General features: G+C 35.9%; 2 protein-coding genes and 1 long non-coding RNA gene across 3 annotated transcripts; 1 reads left to right on the top strand and 2 right to left on the bottom strand.

Annotated features, from left to right (window-relative positions):
• Positions 1–897: 897 nt before the first annotated feature.
• LOC115445957 (neither inactivation nor afterpotential protein G) lies at positions 898–9,730 on the bottom strand. The gene is made up of 11 exons (XM_030172478.2): positions 9,461–9,730; positions 8,957–9,159; positions 7,975–8,199; positions 7,244–7,456; positions 6,765–6,928; positions 6,014–6,174; positions 5,310–5,431; positions 3,724–3,907; positions 3,238–3,385; positions 2,472–2,633; positions 898–1,184 (listed from the first exon to the last, which is right to left on the bottom strand). The coding sequence occupies exons 1-11, from the start codon at positions 9,585–9,587 to the stop codon at positions 1,052–1,054; spliced, it is 1,842 nt and encodes a 613-aa protein (XP_030028338.2). The 5' UTR covers positions 9,588–9,730; the 3' UTR covers positions 898–1,051.
• A 2,303-nt stretch (positions 9,731–12,033) lies between these two features.
• Positions 12,034–14,195, bottom strand: LOC115445960 (probable ribosome biogenesis protein RLP24). Its single transcript, XM_030172483.2, has 3 exons — positions 13,978–14,195; positions 13,577–13,899; positions 12,034–12,827 (listed from the first exon to the last, which is right to left on the bottom strand). The coding sequence occupies exons 1-3, from the start codon at positions 14,056–14,058 to the stop codon at positions 12,653–12,655; spliced, it is 579 nt and encodes a 192-aa protein (XP_030028343.2). The 5' UTR covers positions 14,059–14,195; the 3' UTR covers positions 12,034–12,652.
• A 1,138-nt stretch (positions 14,196–15,333) lies between these two features.
• Positions 15,334–16,822, top strand: LOC119188651. The gene is made up of 3 exons (XR_005111997.1): positions 15,334–15,561; positions 15,927–16,087; positions 16,700–16,822. It is a non-coding gene; the product is annotated as an uncharacterized LOC119188651 (long non-coding RNA).
• Positions 16,823–20,768: the final 3,946 nt, after the last annotated feature.

Here is a 20,768-nt window from a genome sequence, read left to right as displayed (position 1 = left end):
TTATTATGATATTTAAAAATCTTTTTTAGTAACACCTCTATTTTCTATTTAAATAAAGTGAAATCCTGATAGTTTAATTTAAGGAAGAAAAGTTCTATAATAACCAAGGTATTGTAGGTAACTATATACTTAGACCAATGATTTCCAAAGTGGTCCAGGTGGAACTCCAGGAATCCAAGGGAGACTTTACGGGTCTATTTTAGCGAAATTAAAAAATGCGGCTCCACAATTCGCAAAGGGGATCCACGAAAATGTATCTGCTTTTATAGTAAGATACTAAAATGTTGGCGTGACTTCACCTAACAGTGTAGGCAGATAATATTGATAGGGGTCGTAAGAGGCACGGTGACCCCACAGCCTCTGCGTACCAAAGAATGGTCCACCCGATCCAAAACAATTTTAAAAGGGGTCTATGAGAAAAAAAAAACATTGGGAATCTCTGATACAGACATTTTAAAGTTTGGTTTTATTTAGCTGACTGAACCTGAACGCGACTCTAGGAGCGACACTATATAATCGAAAATAGAACAGATTCTTTCAATACAGAGAAGAAACCCTACTATTAATACAATTTATATGCCATAATATCTCCTAAATAACATGCGTGTCATATTGATTACAAAATTAGACAATATCCTTGCAATTTGAACATGATTTGAATAATTTACCGATATGGACAATGGAAGCTAACCTCCTCTATCTTTGCTGTGATAACAAGTCTGTTTCTCAGTGCTGACGGCATGGCAGCCTTCGCAGTGCGTAGACATAGGACCGTTGTGATTGGCTAATATTGAGATACAACTTGAATCTAGTTGGCTATCAGATAAACAAAGCTGAACAAACAGCAAGCTGTCAGATAAACAAAGCTGAGAAACAGGCTTGTTATTACAGCAATGCTCCGTCCTTAGATAGATAACGTCTATAAGTTTATAAGTTTATTGTTTATTTGTAATTGCTCACGGCTTCGTCAGCGTAAGAAAGGTTGTTCGAAATAAAAGTCCTGCTTTATATTTTAATATGGTGACACAGAATATCGTAAACCTTCTTCATACTAAGCAGTATTTGACAATATCATGTCTGCAGCTCTCTCCGCCATTGCAACGAGGACGGAGTTGGGGTAAAAAGACAGTGGCGAGGGGAACACGCTCGCGTCCACTATCCGAACTCCTGTCACGGACTTTACCCTGGAACAAAGTGATATTATTTGATACAAAATATGACAATTATTCATCATCATCAGCCACATAAAGTCCACTGCTGTACATAGGCCTCCCCCAAAAAATTCCAGACGGATCTGTCGAAAGTGGCTTGCATCCAATGAGTTCCTGCGACCTTTATAACAATTCTTCCTGTATCATAATTGTTATTATTCGCATCAAGGCTAGGTTACTTATTAATCAATATTTATTTATATATCTACATTAAGTATGTAAAAAATAACGTTTTCTCAATTATCAACCTTTTTAAGATTATATAAGGTCCTTACTGTACTTATCTAGTATAACTGACAGAGTAAGTATCTATATCTATACTATTATATAAAGCTGAAGAGTTTGTTTGTTTGTTTGAACGCGCTAATCTCAGGAACTACCGGGTCAAACTGAAAAATTCTTTTTGTGTTGGATAGCCTTTTGTTCGTGGAGTGCTATAGGCTATATATCATCACGCTATGACTAATAAGAGCGGAGCAGTAATGGCTAATCTCAAGAACTACCGGTTCGAATTGAATAGTTCTTTTTGTGCTGGATAGCCCTTTGTTTCTGGAGTGCTATAGGCTATATATCATCACGCTATGACTAATAAGAGCGGAGCAGTAATGGCTAATCTCAAGAACTACCGGTTCGAATTGAATAGTTCTTTTTGTGCTGGATAGCCCTTTGTTTCTGGAGTGCTATAGGCTATATATCATCACGCTATACCCAATGGGAGCGGAGCAGTAATGGCTAATCTCAGGAACTACCGATTCGAACTGAAAAAATCTTTTGTGTTGAATAGCCCTTTGTTTGTGGAGTGCTCTAAGTTATATATCATCACGCTATGACCAATAGGAACAGAGCAGTAATGAAACATGTTGCAAAAACGGGAACAATTTATTAGTTTTGAGAGCTTCCGTTGCGTGCGCTGCGTAAACGGTTAAAGTTATGCAACAATGATGTATGACGGGATTGTTCCTCTTAAAAAGTTCTAAAAAATATATTATAAAACAAAGTCCCCCGCTGCATCTGTCTGCCTGAACATGTTAAACTCAAAAACTACCCAACGTATTAAGATGAAATTTGGTATTGAGACAGTGTTAGACCCTGGGAAGAACATAGGCTCCCGGGAAACTACTACTTTTATAACGGAAATCTTTAGCCTGAAAAACTTTATAACGCGAGCGGAGCCGCGGGCAAAAGCTAGTTATATTATAAAAAGGCGCTATCTGTGTATATTATTTTTCTCCTATTCCTTAATATGTGATAAATACGAACCTGAGTTCATCGTCGACCACCGTTCCTCCTGAACAAGTGCCGCTAGCATGATGACCAGTCACCGCGACCTCTCTTATGATACATTCTAGGTACGCGTCGGGGGGTCTTTCCGACTTTCTTGGTTTGGTTTGCTTCGGTTCTTTAGGGACTTGCCCTTTGGAGCTGTGAAGATTTTGTTAAATTTTATAACGTTATAGAAGGATAGGATATTAATAATTATTTTCTAAGTCGAAATATTATTATTAAGCATCAAGGAATACTATAAATGGAGTCTTCTTAGATTGTTCTCATTATTAATTGATGTCACTATTCTTACTACCTCTAGTGTAGTTGAATTACGGTACGACTGCAGTGCTGAAGTCTCGGGTTTGATGCCCGGGTCAGGCAGTGATATTGGGTTATTCTATTCAGTATCAGCCCCGAGTCTGGAATTAGTTCCAGATTCCGGGCTGATACTGAAGTGCCCGATATGGCGATAAGCTCACCCCCTATCACGTCATGGGACGGAATACACACGGCGGAAAGTGGGTCCACCAGTTGCGCCTCTATCTACCCTTTCGGAGGATAAGAGACTTGCGTGTGCGTGTGCGTGAGCGTGTGTGTGTGCGTGTGTATGTGCGTGTGTGTGTGTGTGTGTGTGTGTGTGTGTGTGCGTGCACGTGTGTGTGTGTGATTATTCTTATTCTCAGATAACATTATATTAAATTTAGCAATAGCAAAGTTGCTAGCAATATTAGTAATATGTTAATAGCACAATATCCCGTACAATCTTTTCCTCTTCGGCGGGGTATCCATCTGATCGTTCAGTGTGTAGTTCCAGAATGTGAGACACCTCTCCGGTCGCGGCCAGTGGATCCTCGCGCCAATCTCTTGGAATGCTTTGGAAGATATTAATTGTTCCACTCTTCTTATTGCTGGAAAGATAAGTGTTGACCTTTTTTTGAATTTAATACAATAATTATAATTTGAGCTTTTATTCCGTTTCGCCCGCGTGAAGGAGCTTTTCGGTATAAAAGTCGACGAATTTAGTTAAGCCTTTCTTGATAACATATAATGTTAATTTATTCAAAATATTTCGGGCTTATTTTGCAATCGCTAAATAAAAAGCGTGAAATAAATTATAACCTGACTATATATAGGTAAGTGAGCCAGTGACAATATTATACGTCATTTTAATTCGTTTGTATTATACTATATCTTATAAATAAAATTTAATTGAAAAGTTAGACGTTTAAAAATATGGCATTGTTACCTTGGATCATGCATTTAACATCGCTATATTGCTCTAAGTACCGAGGGTCGACGACTGGTGGTATATTGATTGCAGCGCTGGAGAGCGTGACATAGCCTCTGCTGAGAGGCTGCGTGCAGGTCGAGAGGAATATGAAGCCCTCCTTATGCGTTGAATTGTAGAATGGGAATGTTGAGCGGAACACCTGGAATTTCATGTTTTATGTTTAGGATAATTTTTCGTATCATATAAGTTATTTTATATATACGGGCATGATGAGGTGGCCCCACAGTACTTATATGATGGTAAAGGGAATGGGGTTCGGACATTATTCCCGCTTTTTACAAGAGTTCTATCGAATTACATGACGAAATTTTTTGAGCAAAAATATGTGTCATAGCAATCTTCTATACTTATAATAAATCTGTAGAGAGGCCAATTCTGTACATGAAATATATTTCCAAAATAACTATCAGGGGGTGATTAGGGATCGATACTGATGCAAAAATGCAATTAGTAAAATTTTTGTCTGTCTGTCTGTCTGTATAACCGTTATAGAAACAAAAACTACTCGACGGATTTTAACGAAACTTGGTACAATTATTTGTCATACTCCTGTGCTGGTTATAGTATACTTTTCATCATTTCATCACGCTACAATTAATAGGAGCAGAGCAGTGAAGGGAAATGTTGGGAAAACGGGAGAAGTTACTCCATTTTTTAAGCTTCCGTCGCGTGTGCAACCTTAATGGTTAAAGCTACACAGAAATCATGTATGACGGAAATGTTCTCCTTAAAATTATGTAAAAAATATCCCACGACAGCATATGTCTATCTTTTATGGTTGACTCACAATAACACGTGTAACTCCCGATAGCTTAGCAGTTCGAAGCTTTCTCATTATATTTGTCTGCTCTTACGTTTATAACACTCTCAGTCATCCCTAATTAAAAAAGTTAACATTATAAATATTCCATAAAAAAGAATCATAGAAATCGGTATAGAAACACCAAATATATACATGAAATACGCTAATAATAAGCCATCAGGCGTGAATACTGAATCATGCTATAAGGATTATTTTTGTATAATATATATAAGGTCGCGAACGCACAGGCAGGCGGCTTGCTTGGCACCTAGAGGCTAGCGAATCACCTAGCGAGTAGCTTCGTAAAACGAACATTCTCGAACGTTCGCGACCGGCTCCATTTTTGAAGTCCGAAATCCACGCGGGCGAAGCTGCGGGCGGAAGCTAGTCACTAATAAAAAGTAAATTACGAAAATCGCTTCCTATCACTTGGGACGGACATGGTGAAAAATGGTCGCACTAATTGCACCTGTCCTAACTCCTTCAGATATAAGGCGTGAATATGTGTTAGGTATTAACAAAAATCAAAACAGACTCATTAAGGTTCATAATCGGTGAAGTCTCATCCTCTCCCAGTGTCATGAGCCGAGGTTCGTTACCCGTTAGTGGGTTGTCTCCAGCATGGTCACTTAATTGAAGATTGCGAGTCCCTAAAGCGCTCAACCAAAAGTCCGGTGTGTTTGTATGAGGTGACCCTAGCCAGCCTAACAAACGCAGGGTCATGTTAAATAAAACTCACCAAAGGTTTGTAATTTGACAGATCTCGGAGCAGTCTCTCGCTGGCTGTCCCCATGGAGAATAACATTACCAAGGACTTGTTCTGGTGTTCGAATCCCGCTAAAGGTGGAAATGATAATAATCCTGAAAACAAGAAGTATTAGTATATATAGAACTGTACAAGACGCAATTAATGCTGAAATATTGACTACACGAAGCTCTATGAAGAATCATGCTAGTAAAATAAAAGGATCAGCCATCAGTCATAACTGACCAGTTGTGGATGTGGATGGCATGGTAGACTGTTGACTCACTCAACCTGCAATATGTAACAGTTAAATAAAACAGGTATGAACAAATAACAAACGATAATCGTTACGAAAAAAATTAAACAGTTCCAGTTCCACAGGATAGTCAATAGTTCCTTTAAACTGTCACATGCTTCTCTATATTCTTGCTTAAGACCTTATCAAAAGTAAGAAAGAGATGCCATCTGTTACTAGTAACATCCTCTTACAGCCCATTTCATTTCGTTACGTCACAAACTTCTCTGTAGTCTTACATTCCTATTAGTAAGAAAAAAAAAAAATTCCAATGGCAACCTAAGTTTTTCTTCTTAGTGTCAACCCGGAGTCTGGAATTTGTGCCCGTTATGGCGATAGGCTCGCCCCCTATCACATCATAGGACGGAAAACAAACAGCTAAAAGCGCTACTTATAAAGGTACCATCGTTTTTGAAGATGTAGTCCCACACGGTGCTGAAGGTAAAGACTTTAGACAAGGTCACACTGATGGGCTTCTTGACGCTCACATACACGGGCATATTCATGTGGTCATGATAGTTCCTGCCGACGTGGCTGTTCTCCGATATTACCTTTATACGTAAGCTGGAACAATTGTAAAAACATGTAAAGAAGGTCATTTATTTTTGTATGTTGACATAAGTATTAAGTACGTAAGACTAGGCAGAATGGTTGAAAGACTATAAGTAATAGCCTATCCTCTGGGCGAATAGTTAAAAAAATTAAGTTGATGTTTTCAAATTTTATTTTTATGTAAACGTCATAGCTTTAGATTTGTATTTTTATTTATTGCGACTCGCAAAGTGACTTCACTGCACCTGATAGTAAATGGAGTGGGGTCCAATAGAACGTCAACTGATGAGAGATGATTACCCCTCGACAGTTGACACAATTATGCCGGCCTGCTGGAACCGGATATACACAGACTAATCCCGAAATGCGACACACTTACGTGGGCCACTATGGCGGATTTTTAAACCTTGTGTACGGTGATCGCTATCCAGGCAGTTATAAAATATGTCTTACTACTAGCAAAATGTATGTAATAATAGAAAGTGTCCTTAACAAGCTAACAGTTTTCCTTGCGATAAGCAACTTTAAAACCGAAACACAAATAACATCGCTCATAAGGTAGCGTAAAAATGCAACGAATATAAAAAATAAAATAGGAATACCTCTGCAATAAATCTCTTGGTCCAATCCCGGAGAGCACCAAAATCTGAGGAGATTTGATCACACCAGCACACAAGATGATTTCTTTATTGACGAAAATGTTGTTTAACTCCCTATGGTCTTGTAGAATGTAGAGTGATGAAGCTGTGGTGTTCTCGAAACGGATCTGGAAATAACAACCTAGTTTGAATGTACCAAGGTTGGAAATAGTACGAAAAATGTGATTAAGATGCCTCTGGCGAGAGCATTAAGAAGATGTTGATGAAGGCATCACCTTGCGAACTTTAAATTCATTGATTTTTGTAAATCTGAAAATCTTCCCAGGCTCTTAAACTATCTTCATACCAAAGTTCATAAAAATCCGTTCAGTACATTTTGAGAAAATCGACAACAGACAGGCAGAAAAGAGGACTTTGGTTTATAATATGAATGGATTAGTCTGCAATCTATCCACAACAATAAAAATAAAATAGTGACTTACCGAAACAGCTTGAGTCCGCAACAATATATGCAGGTTCTTCCTTGCCATCGCTGGCTTCAGATACGCGTCCAGGGTCCCATGTCTCATGCCGTTGACCACTGTCCCCGTCGCCTTCCTGAACGCGGAGTACTTATTCTTCAACTGCTCCGAAGCTTTCTTGAACGTATTCATCAGTTCATCATCTTCGTTTATCAGTTTGAGTTTCATTGGAGCCTAAAATTGTATCCTGATGATGTATGTGTGAAATAAAATTAAGTCTTGTATATTTTGTGAAAAGTTTTAATTGGCGATTGAATTATGTACGTATTAATATACATAGTAGTGAACAATTAGCATATCTCAAATCGGAATTTGTAAATAGCGTCGAAGGTTTTTATGAGCGATTGAGTATCTTAAATTAATACAAGGAAAAGGAATGAAAAAAATATTTTGCCCCCTTAGATCATCCAGAAAGGACACGTCTTGCCCTTATTACCACGTATAAAAAATGTTGTGACTTTCAGTTAAACTACATAGAAAATGCAACACAATATTATGAGTCGGTATTGTCTATTGTTTTGTATCGTAATGAACGCACACATCTTAAACACGTGTTTATTTTACGCACGACTAATCTGCCGAATACAACAGTTTTTATAAATATATGCATAAGCATTTGATGTTATACTTTAGCAGAAACGGAATATAAAAACACGTCCTTTCTATATTATTTAAGTTTGCACCAAACCTACCTTTTCTCCAGGACACTCTCCATCCACAGAACAATGGCCCGAATCGAAGTCACTTCTGCTGGTACCAAACGCTTTTATGAAGTAAGGTCTTAGGTCATCAAAGGACCATCCATTAAAACCCAATTCAGGCCATCTCTCGTAGTCCTGAGGTAGGCCAAATCCGTGTAGAAGGAAGTTGATTTGTCCCGAACCTCCTAGGCCTTTTCCGCGTGGTATTATAGATGTCTATAAATTAAAATGGTAACTTATTTACTGTTTTATGTAGACATTTGTATTACACTTTTAAGGGTTCTTTAATTTCGTTTACCATAAGTTTAATATTATTAATATTAATTAAACAGCTCTGCCCTAGTAAAGCATTTTGTTTTCCAGAAAATCAGCATGGAATCTACTTTCCGTTTTACCAGAGGTTAGTGAAATAGCTGGTGGTGCATAATTCCCGCCATTTGATAATTTCCTTTTGGCACTAAAGGCGAGCAACTAAAATTGCCATTATGGGCCCTTGCCATTGAGGGACCCACTGATACATCTAAATAAGTACTGCAATGAATAATAACATTTTGATCTCGTACTATGTCATTCCTTTCCATTTAATTACTACGTCTTTTTATTGTATTATTTTATAATTGTATATATTTTTTTATTACTTAATGTAGGTTGGTAGGCCTACAAACAGCAAGTTTATCAATCCAGCGACCTATCGATATGACGACAAAAAATAGAAAGTTGAATATCTTGCTGTCATATTAATTCTTGTGTTATAATATAAACAAGTTAATCGCAAGCTATATTAAGTAACAATAAAACCTACTAAGTACCGAGGTAAATATAAAAATTGAAATTACGCAGACTTCCAGTAATAAAAATAAAGGCAAATTATTTCTGCAACGTGTAAATACGTATATTACGCTAACTATTAGACTGGGAAAAAGACGGAAGCTGTTGTTCAATAAGAGTACCCATAATTGACCCGAGATATTACCTGTTTCCACATTCCAAACGAAGAAAACTTCTGCGGCACAGTTCTCACAGACCAATCGTTCGGTCCTAGTTGCGCCGATGTTGGTGTTAGTGGTATCTTTGTGAGAAATCCCATTTGATCCCCAGCTTCGACGAGTAAGACCTTGATCTTGGGGTCTTCTGAGAGTCGAGCGGCTAGCACGCATCCTGCTGTACCAGCACCGACTGAAGAGTATAAGTTCGAAATATTTTATTAAACGATGTCTTTATAGTAATAGCAAAAACCGGGTAGAAAAAACTGCAAGGCTCTTTGACTTCAAATTCTGACCCTCATATTGTCTATGGTCTCTCTATGTTCTATTTTTAAATTTCAACACAACAATGCTTAAAATGTGGTTTAGCGGCAAAAATATTAGACTTTGAGACGAAAATACTTATTCGACATTCAAAAGATCAACCACACTGAAAGAGATGGTTGTTTTTATCATAATGGGGGTAGAGATTTTTACATTATACAAATACTTACCAATAATATAATCATAACGTTTCTCCGGCTTTAGAACAACACTCGTGTAAACATTCACATATTTTTGATAAACTAAATAAGAAGCGCATGCTAAAAACACACCAAAAATGTAGGAATACACCGGCATGTTCCACGGAACTAGAAATACCTATCGAGTTGCTGGACTTTTGTGATTTCAGTAACTTTAATTTGATACTAATTGAATTAACAGAGGTTATAAACAATTTTAGTTGGCGTACAAACTGTATTTTTTCAGACAATTCTGATAGCTAACGATGCCAATGTTAGTGTTATGTACATACGTATAACATTCAGGACAAAGCGTATTGTTAGCTCTTTCAAAACGTTAACATTTTGGGAGGGTCATTGAAATATTGTTGGATTTATGGGCGAGGCAATACTCTGTGAACTATTTATAGGCACGGCCTAAAAATATAAGTATATGCGACTTGCGGTAAGCTCCATGTAGGACATGTAACTTTGCGGATTTTTTCGTGATAAATTTATTTAATTTTTACTCTCGACGTTTCGAAGAGTGCAGTATTCATGGTCATAGGGCGGATATAGGTACATTTAAGTAACCCATTGGTGTAGCTATGAATTATCTGTAGGGGGGGGGGGGGGGGTTGGTCATCTAGCGGGAGGCAAAAAATTTCCACGAATTCAACGACAGTCTGACACCAAGAATGTGCAGACACCGCAAACCCTCCCTTAGCTACGCTCTTAAGATTACCTACGGGTAATGCAATAGTTTATTTTTTTATAATGAGTACGCAAGTCGTGGAACTCACGCCAACTTATTTCCATCCTGTTATGATACCTGACGTCCCCTAGCCAAATAAATGACATAATAATCGACTTAAATTAATTATATCATAATAAATTACGGCATTAACGAGAATCGAAAATGTTTCCAACCCCTGTCTTAACATAAGAGGATTATGTAGCTGTCTGGCAGATCAATAGTACTTTCATGATGTCACGCAATGTTCGGACTTTGTTGCATAAGTTATTAACTGTTTAAGTCGGAAATGGTGAAGGAATTCATTATGAGGAAGCCTAAATACCACAGGATGCTCCAGGCGGTTCATTCGGCGCCTATATAATGCCACTATAGAAGAATAGTATTGTACGTTTTTGTTATATGCAGTGACATAGCTAGGTAATCAAGGGTCTTGGTGCCAATAAAACAATAGGACTCCCAGCCCAGTGTGTGTAACATGATCAATGGCGACAACTGATGCGAGGACCGGGGCGGGAGTAGAAACCAACTCTCTGGGTTTTTACTTTTTGGTAAATAAGATTTTTTTGTTAGTGTTCACAGGGTGGTGACCTAAAAAGTCTTGCAGCTAGTTAAGCAGTCACGATAGATCTTTACAAATAAATAAAATAAAATACTTTATTTATCACGCAGGCGAACAAAGTTACATTTATAATAAGTCAAAACAATGTAAATTAGGGATACAATTTATAATGAAAACCGACCGAACAAATCAAAGTAACCAGCTCGGGCTGGCAGGTAGGAATTTATTTACTTTATATTTCGACTCTGGAACTCCCGTCTAGGACCTGGACCCAAGAATCCGCCCAGACCTTCGCCTAAAGCCGGTGCTGGCAAATAGCCTATCGTTTCACTGTTTTGAATAAACGATCGCCTTTTTTTTATTCATCACGGAATTAATCAATGAGAATAGGTTTTTGGGAGATATTTACAAATAGCACTTTGTTTGGTATTTTCGGGATCGGAACAATGGTTATTGGATTTTGCTTTAAATAGATAGGATGCGAGTATATAGCTAAATTGGGCACAAATTTTAAATTTGGGTATTTTGTTTTTCGAATTGACTAATCTCGTAGTTTTATGGGAATCAAACTCTGACCTCACTGTTAATGGCCCAAGTTCAATATGTTTACAAACATGATTTTTATCCCTGAAGGGGTAGGCAGAGGCGCAACTGTTGCACCCACTTTCCGCCATGTGTATTCCGTCTCATAATGTGATATTGTGCGATGCTATCCTCGTGTCGGGCACAAATCTCAGTCTACTACCCAACCGAGGCAGTAAATTAATTTCATCAATTATATTTTAATAGTTCTTAAACTTTTTTATCAAATTACATTTAAACATTTAATATAAAAAAAGTTATGCTGTAACTTGATACGATTTTGTAACACCAGATAGACATTAAGTATGTTTATATAATTAAATCGACATTGGAGTTACTAAATTAAACCGTATATTCATCTTCTTGAAAATAACAATACAATAAGTTACTAACCATATATGTGAAATAAAAACGTGTTAGTTTCGAACAAAATAACTATTAATAGAAGTAATATTAATTTTACTCGCCCTGGTACCACTACAACTGTAAGTGAATTCTTCACAGCAGCAATATGACATTTTCAGTCAGAAATACACGCCAAATTCGCACTGAATTAAAAAATCATCAATCAGTAAAGTTAAACCCAGATTTTCGTGATATCTTTTAGCACACTGTAGAGATAAACACGAAAATGTGATTTCATTTATTGACGCAATGTCAAAATGATTGTATAAGGAAATAAAACACTAGTTTATATTTTCATTTATTTCCAGATGATGAAAGTTTGTACTTGTTTAGATACAAAATGTAGCAGCATAGTCTAGTTGTAAACAGTACCAACTACATCCACAGTAGAATGTTATGTTAGCAGTTTTAACAAACCAAAATTACAAGTACTTGTCACGGACAATATAGTAATATTTTGAAAAAATTACATTATTTTGTGCACTTGCCTACTCTTAAATAGTTTCAAAGCAAATCCTTCAAAAAATAATACATCACTGTGATAAAGTATTTAACATGTAAGAAATATTTTGTAATAAAACAACAAATATACTTAAATCATTTTCTACTTGATACCTTGCAAGTAAAATCAAATCTAGGGTAATTAGAATAGAAGGCAGTCTTTAATCTACAAGATAACTTCAGCAAGTGCACAAGACATTTAAACTCATCTACAGTTAATCACTCTGATGGCAGTTCAAGTAATCGCAATCTTAATCTTTGATTTAATTCTGAGAATCAACCAATCAAAACAAGCCATTTGTTATCATGTCAAAAAAACATTCTTCTGATTGGTCAATTTTTACAAAGTGTCAATAAGAGATTGGGATCATTTATTAAAATCAGCCATTGGTCTGTATTCTTATAACTCAATGTCTCCTCCGTCTTCGATCATTTCTCCAGTAGCGGGCACCATGACTGGAGCCTCAATGACTTGCTTCCTTCCTTTAGCGTCCACCACCTCAATGGTTTCCGGTTCTACGTCCATCTCCATGGTTTCCTCAGCTTGTCTCTGTTTTAGACCGGCTGCCGGGGATCTGGAAATGATATTAAAATAATGTTATACATAATAATTACATACTTTATATTTTGGGATGATGGGTGGATTATTATTGAGAATTATTTTTTATTAAAGATAAAGATTTTTATTTTGATGTCTTAAAGGCTTTAGTTTATGATAACTTATTACAGCTTGTTTATTTACAAAATATTGCACAATATTACTTTAGTTAATATATTTAACATAGATAATGGTACAAATAATTGGATCTAGTCATGCCAAAATGTACACATAAATCATCCAAAAATAAGTTAGTAACATTTAACACACAATTAATCCAAATGTGAAACTTTACTGTTCAGCAAAACAAGCAAAGATCTACTTTTATCTGACACAAAAAAACATATGTGTGAATCTACCCACACAATTTTATAAAAAAATCCAGCTGTAACAAACAAACAACAAATTTTAAGTACATATATTTTGGTATAACTCGGTCCAATTTAGTTGCATATCTTCTATCTAAAAACTTTAATTGGATACTAGAATTTATCCTTATTTTTTCATATACATGCATAGCAATATGACTCCACTGCACCTAGTAGAAGTGGAGTGGGATCTATTAGAATGTCGACTGCTTGACAGTCAACACAATTATGCTGGCTTGTTGCAACTGGCAATGTGACACTTTTGTGGGCCAGTATGATTGATTTTAACACATTATGTATGGTGGTCGCTATCACTATTCACTAAATAGGTTATACTAAGTATAATGTTGACACTTACTTTATCAAGGAAATGTCCCGTTGTACTTCCCTGACATCTCTCTGCCATTCCACCTCTCTACCCTTACGTAATCTTTGCATGATGTAATTGTTACTCCTCCTCTGTCTGATTTCTTCCACCTTTTTCATCGCCTCAATGGTCTTGGTCCATAATTCCCTGTTATACTTGACTGGGGCATTGCGACGTTTTTCAAACTCAAACGATGGGTCGATAGCCAATTCCTTGCCTGCAGTCTTACGGTAAGATTTAGTCCATTTAGTTTTACGCGGGTTCTTCTTCTTTTTGAACGCTGCGTGGCATTTTGATCGGCAAAATCTGAAAATCTATCAAATTTGGTTGTTGGTACTAAAACATGAATTATTGTTGTGGTTACTAATAAAATTGATGGAAAATGAACTTACTTTACAGTCGTTTCTGACGAACTGTATGCCGTGGCCAGGATATATCCTGGATGAGCAGAAATAACACGTTTCTATACGCATTTTTGTATATTTTTACACGTGCATGCGTGCTCTGTTGTGACAGGCACGTCAAAAAGAATGAAAAATAAATATGGCCGCCTTGAGCTTTATTGGTTTGTGTTGCCTATTCTTCGTCAAAGATCGTATGTATTATATACTTGTTATTCAATTAAGAATATATTATGTATAAATATTTTGTTACGTGTTTTATATAACCTTATACATTTATTTGTAAACGTATATAATAATATATTCAGACTAAAAATATTTCTGTATGATGCACTGCCATCTAGTATTTATTTTAAATACTATGCGAATTGTAAAATTACTTTTGCTACTCAACACTAGATGTTACTGATATACAGTTTATAAAAACGACACAAGATGGCGTTACTAAACGCATATCAGTCCATCACATCTATGCAATACAATGTTGAAATTACCTGCCCAAAGCTGTTAATCTTTTTCAGTAGACTGTTCCATATTTAGTCTGTCTGGAAATAACCACCGTTGTTTATTCGTTGGGATGGATGGTTAACTTCTTATTAAGTGTTACCTATGCACCCACACCTTTGTTTATTTAGATTAAGAGCACTCGCAAGGCATAACGAAACACTTGAAGTTTAGAAGATTGAGTCAGTAGTTATCAGATCTTAAGAAACGAAGTGCAAACGTAGTTAATTTATGCTAATGCACGTTTTGTAGCCACATTGCCTATTTAATTTATGATAAGCATGCATAAAAGAGGTTATATAGGTCTGGCTTAGAATATCGATAAGAATTTTTATGTGTCGATAAAATTTGATTATTTGGGATAGAATTAATGAAGATTAACAAATAGCCTTAACATTGCTATGATAAAACCAAGAGTAAGAATTAATTACTTATTTTAGGTACAAAAATTACACTTAATACATCATAATATTCATAGGCATGTTAATTAAGATAATAATTTTTAGTAGTTAATAATTTTAAACTGTGACTACTTTACTTGTTTACTTTCCAGTAGCTTCGTTTTCGGAATAAGCGCGAATAACGAGAGTGCAGTTTAATAAAATTGCCGATAACTGTTCAGCTTAGCAATATAACTTCATTTATTCCAATATTGCTTCGTAGGTATCTCTTTTTGTTTGTTACAGAACAATAAAAATGTTACGAGCTTTTCAAGAAACACAAAACAATCGACATAAAAATTACAATACTATAAAAAGACCAATCGTGTGAATCAGCCCTTATCTACATAACCTAAAAATAATCCCGTCAGAAATGCCAATATGTAAATCCAACCTACCGCGCTCACGGCACCGGCCATAAACAACAGACCACGCGAATAAAACACTATATTGACCTTTTAAAAATATATTTTCGACAAATTCAAACATAAGTATTCTACTTACGTGTGTTTCGCATAATTTGTGGTTATTTAATACATTAGGAGGTATAATGGAGGAATGGCAAATCTAAACGCATAGCTCATTAGCAAACAAGAGGCGGGCGGGACCACCGGCGCTCTCATTAACATTGGTATATCATTTAAATACAGCACATGATATTTACACGCTTATTTAATGTTATTGGACAGCGTTCTTGGAACTCGGAACAATGTGTTAAGGAGCCAAGTATGGGCACAAGATTGATAGAGTAACAAGGGCATTTCAACGGTTTCGCAAAGCAGGATACGCGTATCCCTCAATGTACACCAGCAGATCGGAGGCACGCAACAAAATTTTCGTTATTAAAATTTACTGACTTGTAATATTCATTATAAAGGTGGAATATTATAGGAATCGAATTCGAATGAAATTGGGTATTATTTCAAAATTACCGGCGCGTAAAATAAGAGATCTTTTATATCTCATCTTATTTAGCGGCAATAACTTGGTTTGCAGTGGAAGGGACTTCCAAGACGAATGTCTACATGTTTAAAACTGAAGAGCATGCACCTGTCTTTTCTTAAGTTATGTGTGTATTCTTGGTGAATGGTGGCGAAGAAAAACATCGCGAGGAAACCTATACACCAGATATTATATTCTGCGTAAGAATTTCAAAGGTATGGGAAGTCTGCCAAGTGCCAACCTGCACTAGGCCTAAACCCTTACAATAGTGTAAAGGGCTGATATTACATATTATATGTTTTAAAGTATTTTTTTAAAGAACTACGCCTTTTGTCTTAGAAGTTTAATTTGGGTACGTAAACCTAGTTAGAGTTACATTGCTCTATGAGATAGAGAGCATTGGGAATGAATAGCGTCATATACTTACTGAATTGTCTACTCAAATAGTCAGAAATGCCTGACTAGGGGTCGAACGTCTGCCTCGCCAGTTTGATTCTCACATTCTTCAGTCGTATTGTTTTCCACATTTTTTATTGTCAATCTAGAGTCGGTATCTTTAAGTAGTTGAATCAGATGCCAGATGCCATGTCCGCCTTGTAGACTCATTATAAGTCAATAGCAATAAATTAACAGAAACGTGACCCGTCTAGCTTTGTCTAATTGCCGGCTTTAGATGAAATAATGTTTGAAATCTTCATAAATTTGTTATCCGCACTAATTTACATAATAGAGGCAGTTTGTGGGTTTCTGTAGGCGGTGGTCTTTGGAAGTACTAAACCGAATTTGACAATGCTTTTAATATCGTAATATCTTGTACTTGACTGTAGTGACCATCGAAGACCATCGTCCTTAAAGAAAATCGCCCATAGCAGCTCGATTCGGAACAAAACACTACAAAGAATCAATAGAGAAGAGAGAAGCAATGTATTTCATTATTCAACATTAAATTTATGCTGCCTTGTAAAATTTATATTTTATTATATTTCTTTATCGAATGCAACAGTTTGATTGATGCACGATTCAACATCTGTCTACACGTAGTTATTTTTACTCAGATCGGAAGTTGGTAGATTAAAAATAGCAAGCATTCCAACACGGCGGGCAATAAACTTGTGAAATGCACGCGTGGACTGCCACTTTACTTACCTTCTGTTGCTATTTTGATTACGTTATAAGAAGATTATAGGTTAATTAGTAAAGGGCTACTAATTACCAAATTGATAATAGTCTCTTTTACATTTTGAGCTTTACTATGAGGTATATATACATGTCCGTTTGGATAAGCAATGTGTTTTCGTCTGAAGTATATAACGACAACCGTTTTTTTTACTGGTGGTAGATCTCTCATATTTGAGAGTCTACCTGGGTAGGTACCACCGCAAGGTCTATTTTTGTGTTACGTTGTGTTCCGGTTTGAAGGACATTGTAGCCAGTGTAACTACTGGACATAATGAGACTCGACATCTAATGTCTCAGCATGGCGAGCGCAGTGGAACACAAAACAATACTTTGTAATTCAAGGTATTGAATGGTGTTTCTACTGTTTATGGGCGGTCGTATCGCTTACCATCACGCGAACGGCAAGCTCGTCTCGTCATTCAAAGAAATAAAAAAAAAACGTGTGAAAGTTGAATAACCTAATAGACAGAGGAAACTCCTCCAGACAGCCACACGAAAAACGTCAATTGTTATTCACATTACGGAATACATTATTACTGATTGACAGCCAATAGACAATACAAATCATAATGTAGTTATCACGATTCATCGGAATGTACATTTTTCAATTCCCACAAAAGTGTAAGCGTCGGGCTCATTTGCAATTCTCCAGGTGGCTTTATGCAAATGTTTGGACGTTTTTTCTCGCTCGCGAGAGAATCACGTCCGCGCTTTCAATGTTGATAAACGAGGTGACATCTGAGTAAAAGTCACGATGTGCATTCTTATTTTGTGCATTGATCCTTAGGGTGTGTTCGGATTGGGATGTTCGTGTTGGTTGTATTAAAGCTATTCAAGTACAGTTGAATTCATTGAAATAGTTATTGCAGTCCTAAGGAAGAAGTATTTTGTTATATACAGCCCTGAGGAGGTAGTTTCTTGTTGCTTTTACAAATAAATACTGATATCAGAAATTGTTTCTCAAACACCATATCAATCCTGGACTTAAAATTTTAAAGCAATGCCTGTCACTGCATCGTATTTGTCAATCTGAAGATGCTAAGCTGCTTAATGTGTGGTTATTACAATGTTTTACGACGAATAACTGCCACCAGTAATCAAATGATGCTCAATGACAGTATCTGTTTGTTGTTATTTACGAGAAGATGAATTATATACCTAATGTTTTCTTTTTGCTTTATTCTTCATGAAACTAGATCCCGTCTTCTCCTTCAAATTCGGCCGCATCACCTGTAGTTGTATTGGATGTTATCTAACCTAAAAAAAGGATATAATATTAGCTCATTACAAAATGCGTTCCCTGGTTTCAGGTGTATGATCAGGAAGAGAGGCAACATTATAATCTTAGTCGAAGCAAGAATTGTTTTTTGTTAAATATTATATTTAGACTTCATTATTCTATCAGACGCAATAGCATTTTGTTGACTAAAAATATATTGAAGCATACACCAGCCATAATGTCTGAGCCTTACCAAACGTTGGCCGAAGTGACAAATGCTGCTCACAAGTCAACAAAACAACAGCGAGCGACAACTCCGCATCGCTTTACATAATAATGAGGGCCTTTGTCACTCCGCTGGGGATGCTGCGACGCAAATCTGCAACATTACAATACTGTACCGTTAATTACTGTGGGATTGTTTGAATCTGATTGAGTGGTTTATTATTCTATATGTTTGGGCGGTAATTGTATCTTGTTAGAAGTTTGCATAATTTTGTGTATTTTAGGATTGGAAATAGATGTAATTCCACGTGGACTCTATTAGGGTTTGACAGGAATATATCAAGGTGTGCGTAGGAAGTAGTAGTTTATTTTCGATTGATGTAGTGGAGAAATCTGTTGCAGTCACTAAATGAATCAAAAGCCGCGGGAAATGAATAAAATTAATACATACCTAAAATTTCAGTTCTCAACGTTTAATTATTTCTGCTATAACTAGTCATATCAAAAATATTCTTCGGTGTTTTGGAGAATATAAATTTGCAAATTAACAGTCCCTTTCGCCATTGATTAAACCACGATTCCCCTGACATTGTAGCTGTTGATGGTCATTGAACGACCTACTTGCATATGGCCTTCCACTTTAAAAAACGACAGAAGAAAACAAAAAAATTCGGACATATTTTTTTTTTATTGGCAATAATTGATAAAATGACATAGTCTCCTTGGGAGGCAATGGTGTAAATGAATATTTATATTATAATAATGAATATTTAAGTGGTAGAACACAGGCAGAGAATAGCAATGATCATGGCGGTGAAGATTGAGGGATTTCCTCGAGACCACCAGAAAAGTTAAGCTAATTTGTTTAGTTTTGCTAATTTAGATTCTTGTACTATTTTTGAAGATCAATAACATTCTGAATAGAATTGATAAGTAGTTATAATAAATTTATATTTCTGGTATTGACCGCGTTTTATGTTACTAACAAACACCCAATTAATCTTTAATATTTTTGATATAATGTTATTGGTTGGAAAGAAGATGGGATAAAGGTTGAATAGTGTATTCTACAATATATGCCTTACGAAATTTAGATGTTTGCATGTTGCAGATCACAATGGTTTACCAATTGATTCGCCTCTCGGTTTATATCAGTAGTTGTATACCTACAATATACCGTACCTTTGATTTTTGTTTGTTCTTTTCAAACACACACAAGATTGTTTTGATTTACATATTGATTTCAAAATAGCGTAGTTGAATATGTCTGATTTAGTTTATTGTTTTATATGTAACAGAATAAAGTATGAAAAAGAAATTCTTCTGTGAAATCAGCATCAAAATCAATTGAATAATAAAGCATTTATTCGTATTTAAAATATACCTAGTTGTGTTTATTTTGAAAAATCTTTTTCTGATACATTTTGGACGTAAAACATATTTGATAAATGTATTTAAAAAAAGTCCTCAACTACCCTATTGAGGAGATTGTTGAAGAACTTCCCATTTATGTTCTGCAACTTTGTCATCTTTGGCATCTTCTGTAGGGCCAATGACAACCTTCCGTGGTCTTCAATGGTGACCATGGAGTCACTGACCATACTCAACAGATAATGGTCACGTAGCACGCGTCTAGACCCTCTGTCCCTCACACAATAAACCTGTCCGTACAGACAGACAGACTTATGTGAATGCCTTGTACAGCATGATTTTTAATTTCATGGAGCTCGTGCTATGAATTGCTATTTTTTCGCATCACAAATGTGGTGATATTAATAATTCGATTAAAAATAGTCATATTGATGCATATTGTTAGAAAGATTCAGCAATTTTATTAACCATACACAGGACGTTGGATTTGCAATCTATATTTATTAATTATAGAAGAAGGACGGCAATTTTAGATGGAATTAAGTCTCTACAAGTCTGATGTTTAATTAACGATTTCAATGTCGAAAAAATATCTTATGTTCGATTTTTATCATAACATAATAATATACAACTCAATAAGAATTTACAAGCTTTATAATGATTGTATCAATATTTAATGATCGACCAGGTCTCTCCAAGTGAAGTGAGCTCCACCGCCATTAAATTTAAATAATGAAATTTTTGAAGATCAAACTATGCTTGAGTAAGCAATTGGTAAAAACTACGTGATTTTCCGTTTTCTTCTCATTCCAAATTACAAATTGGATAAATTCTATTTATATTAGCAATACCATTTCTTGTTTTAACTATCTCGTTTCAATATACTATTAATGAAGGTGTAG

This window comes from Manduca sexta, chromosome 8, assembly GCF_014839805.1.
Source record: "Manduca sexta isolate Smith_Timp_Sample1 chromosome 8, JHU_Msex_v1.0, whole genome shotgun sequence".
NCBI classification, from domain to species: domain Eukaryota; kingdom Metazoa; phylum Arthropoda; class Insecta; order Lepidoptera; family Sphingidae; genus Manduca; species Manduca sexta.
The sequence above is the reverse complement of the archived record's forward strand: the minus strand, read 5'-3'. Positions and strand labels throughout refer to the sequence as shown.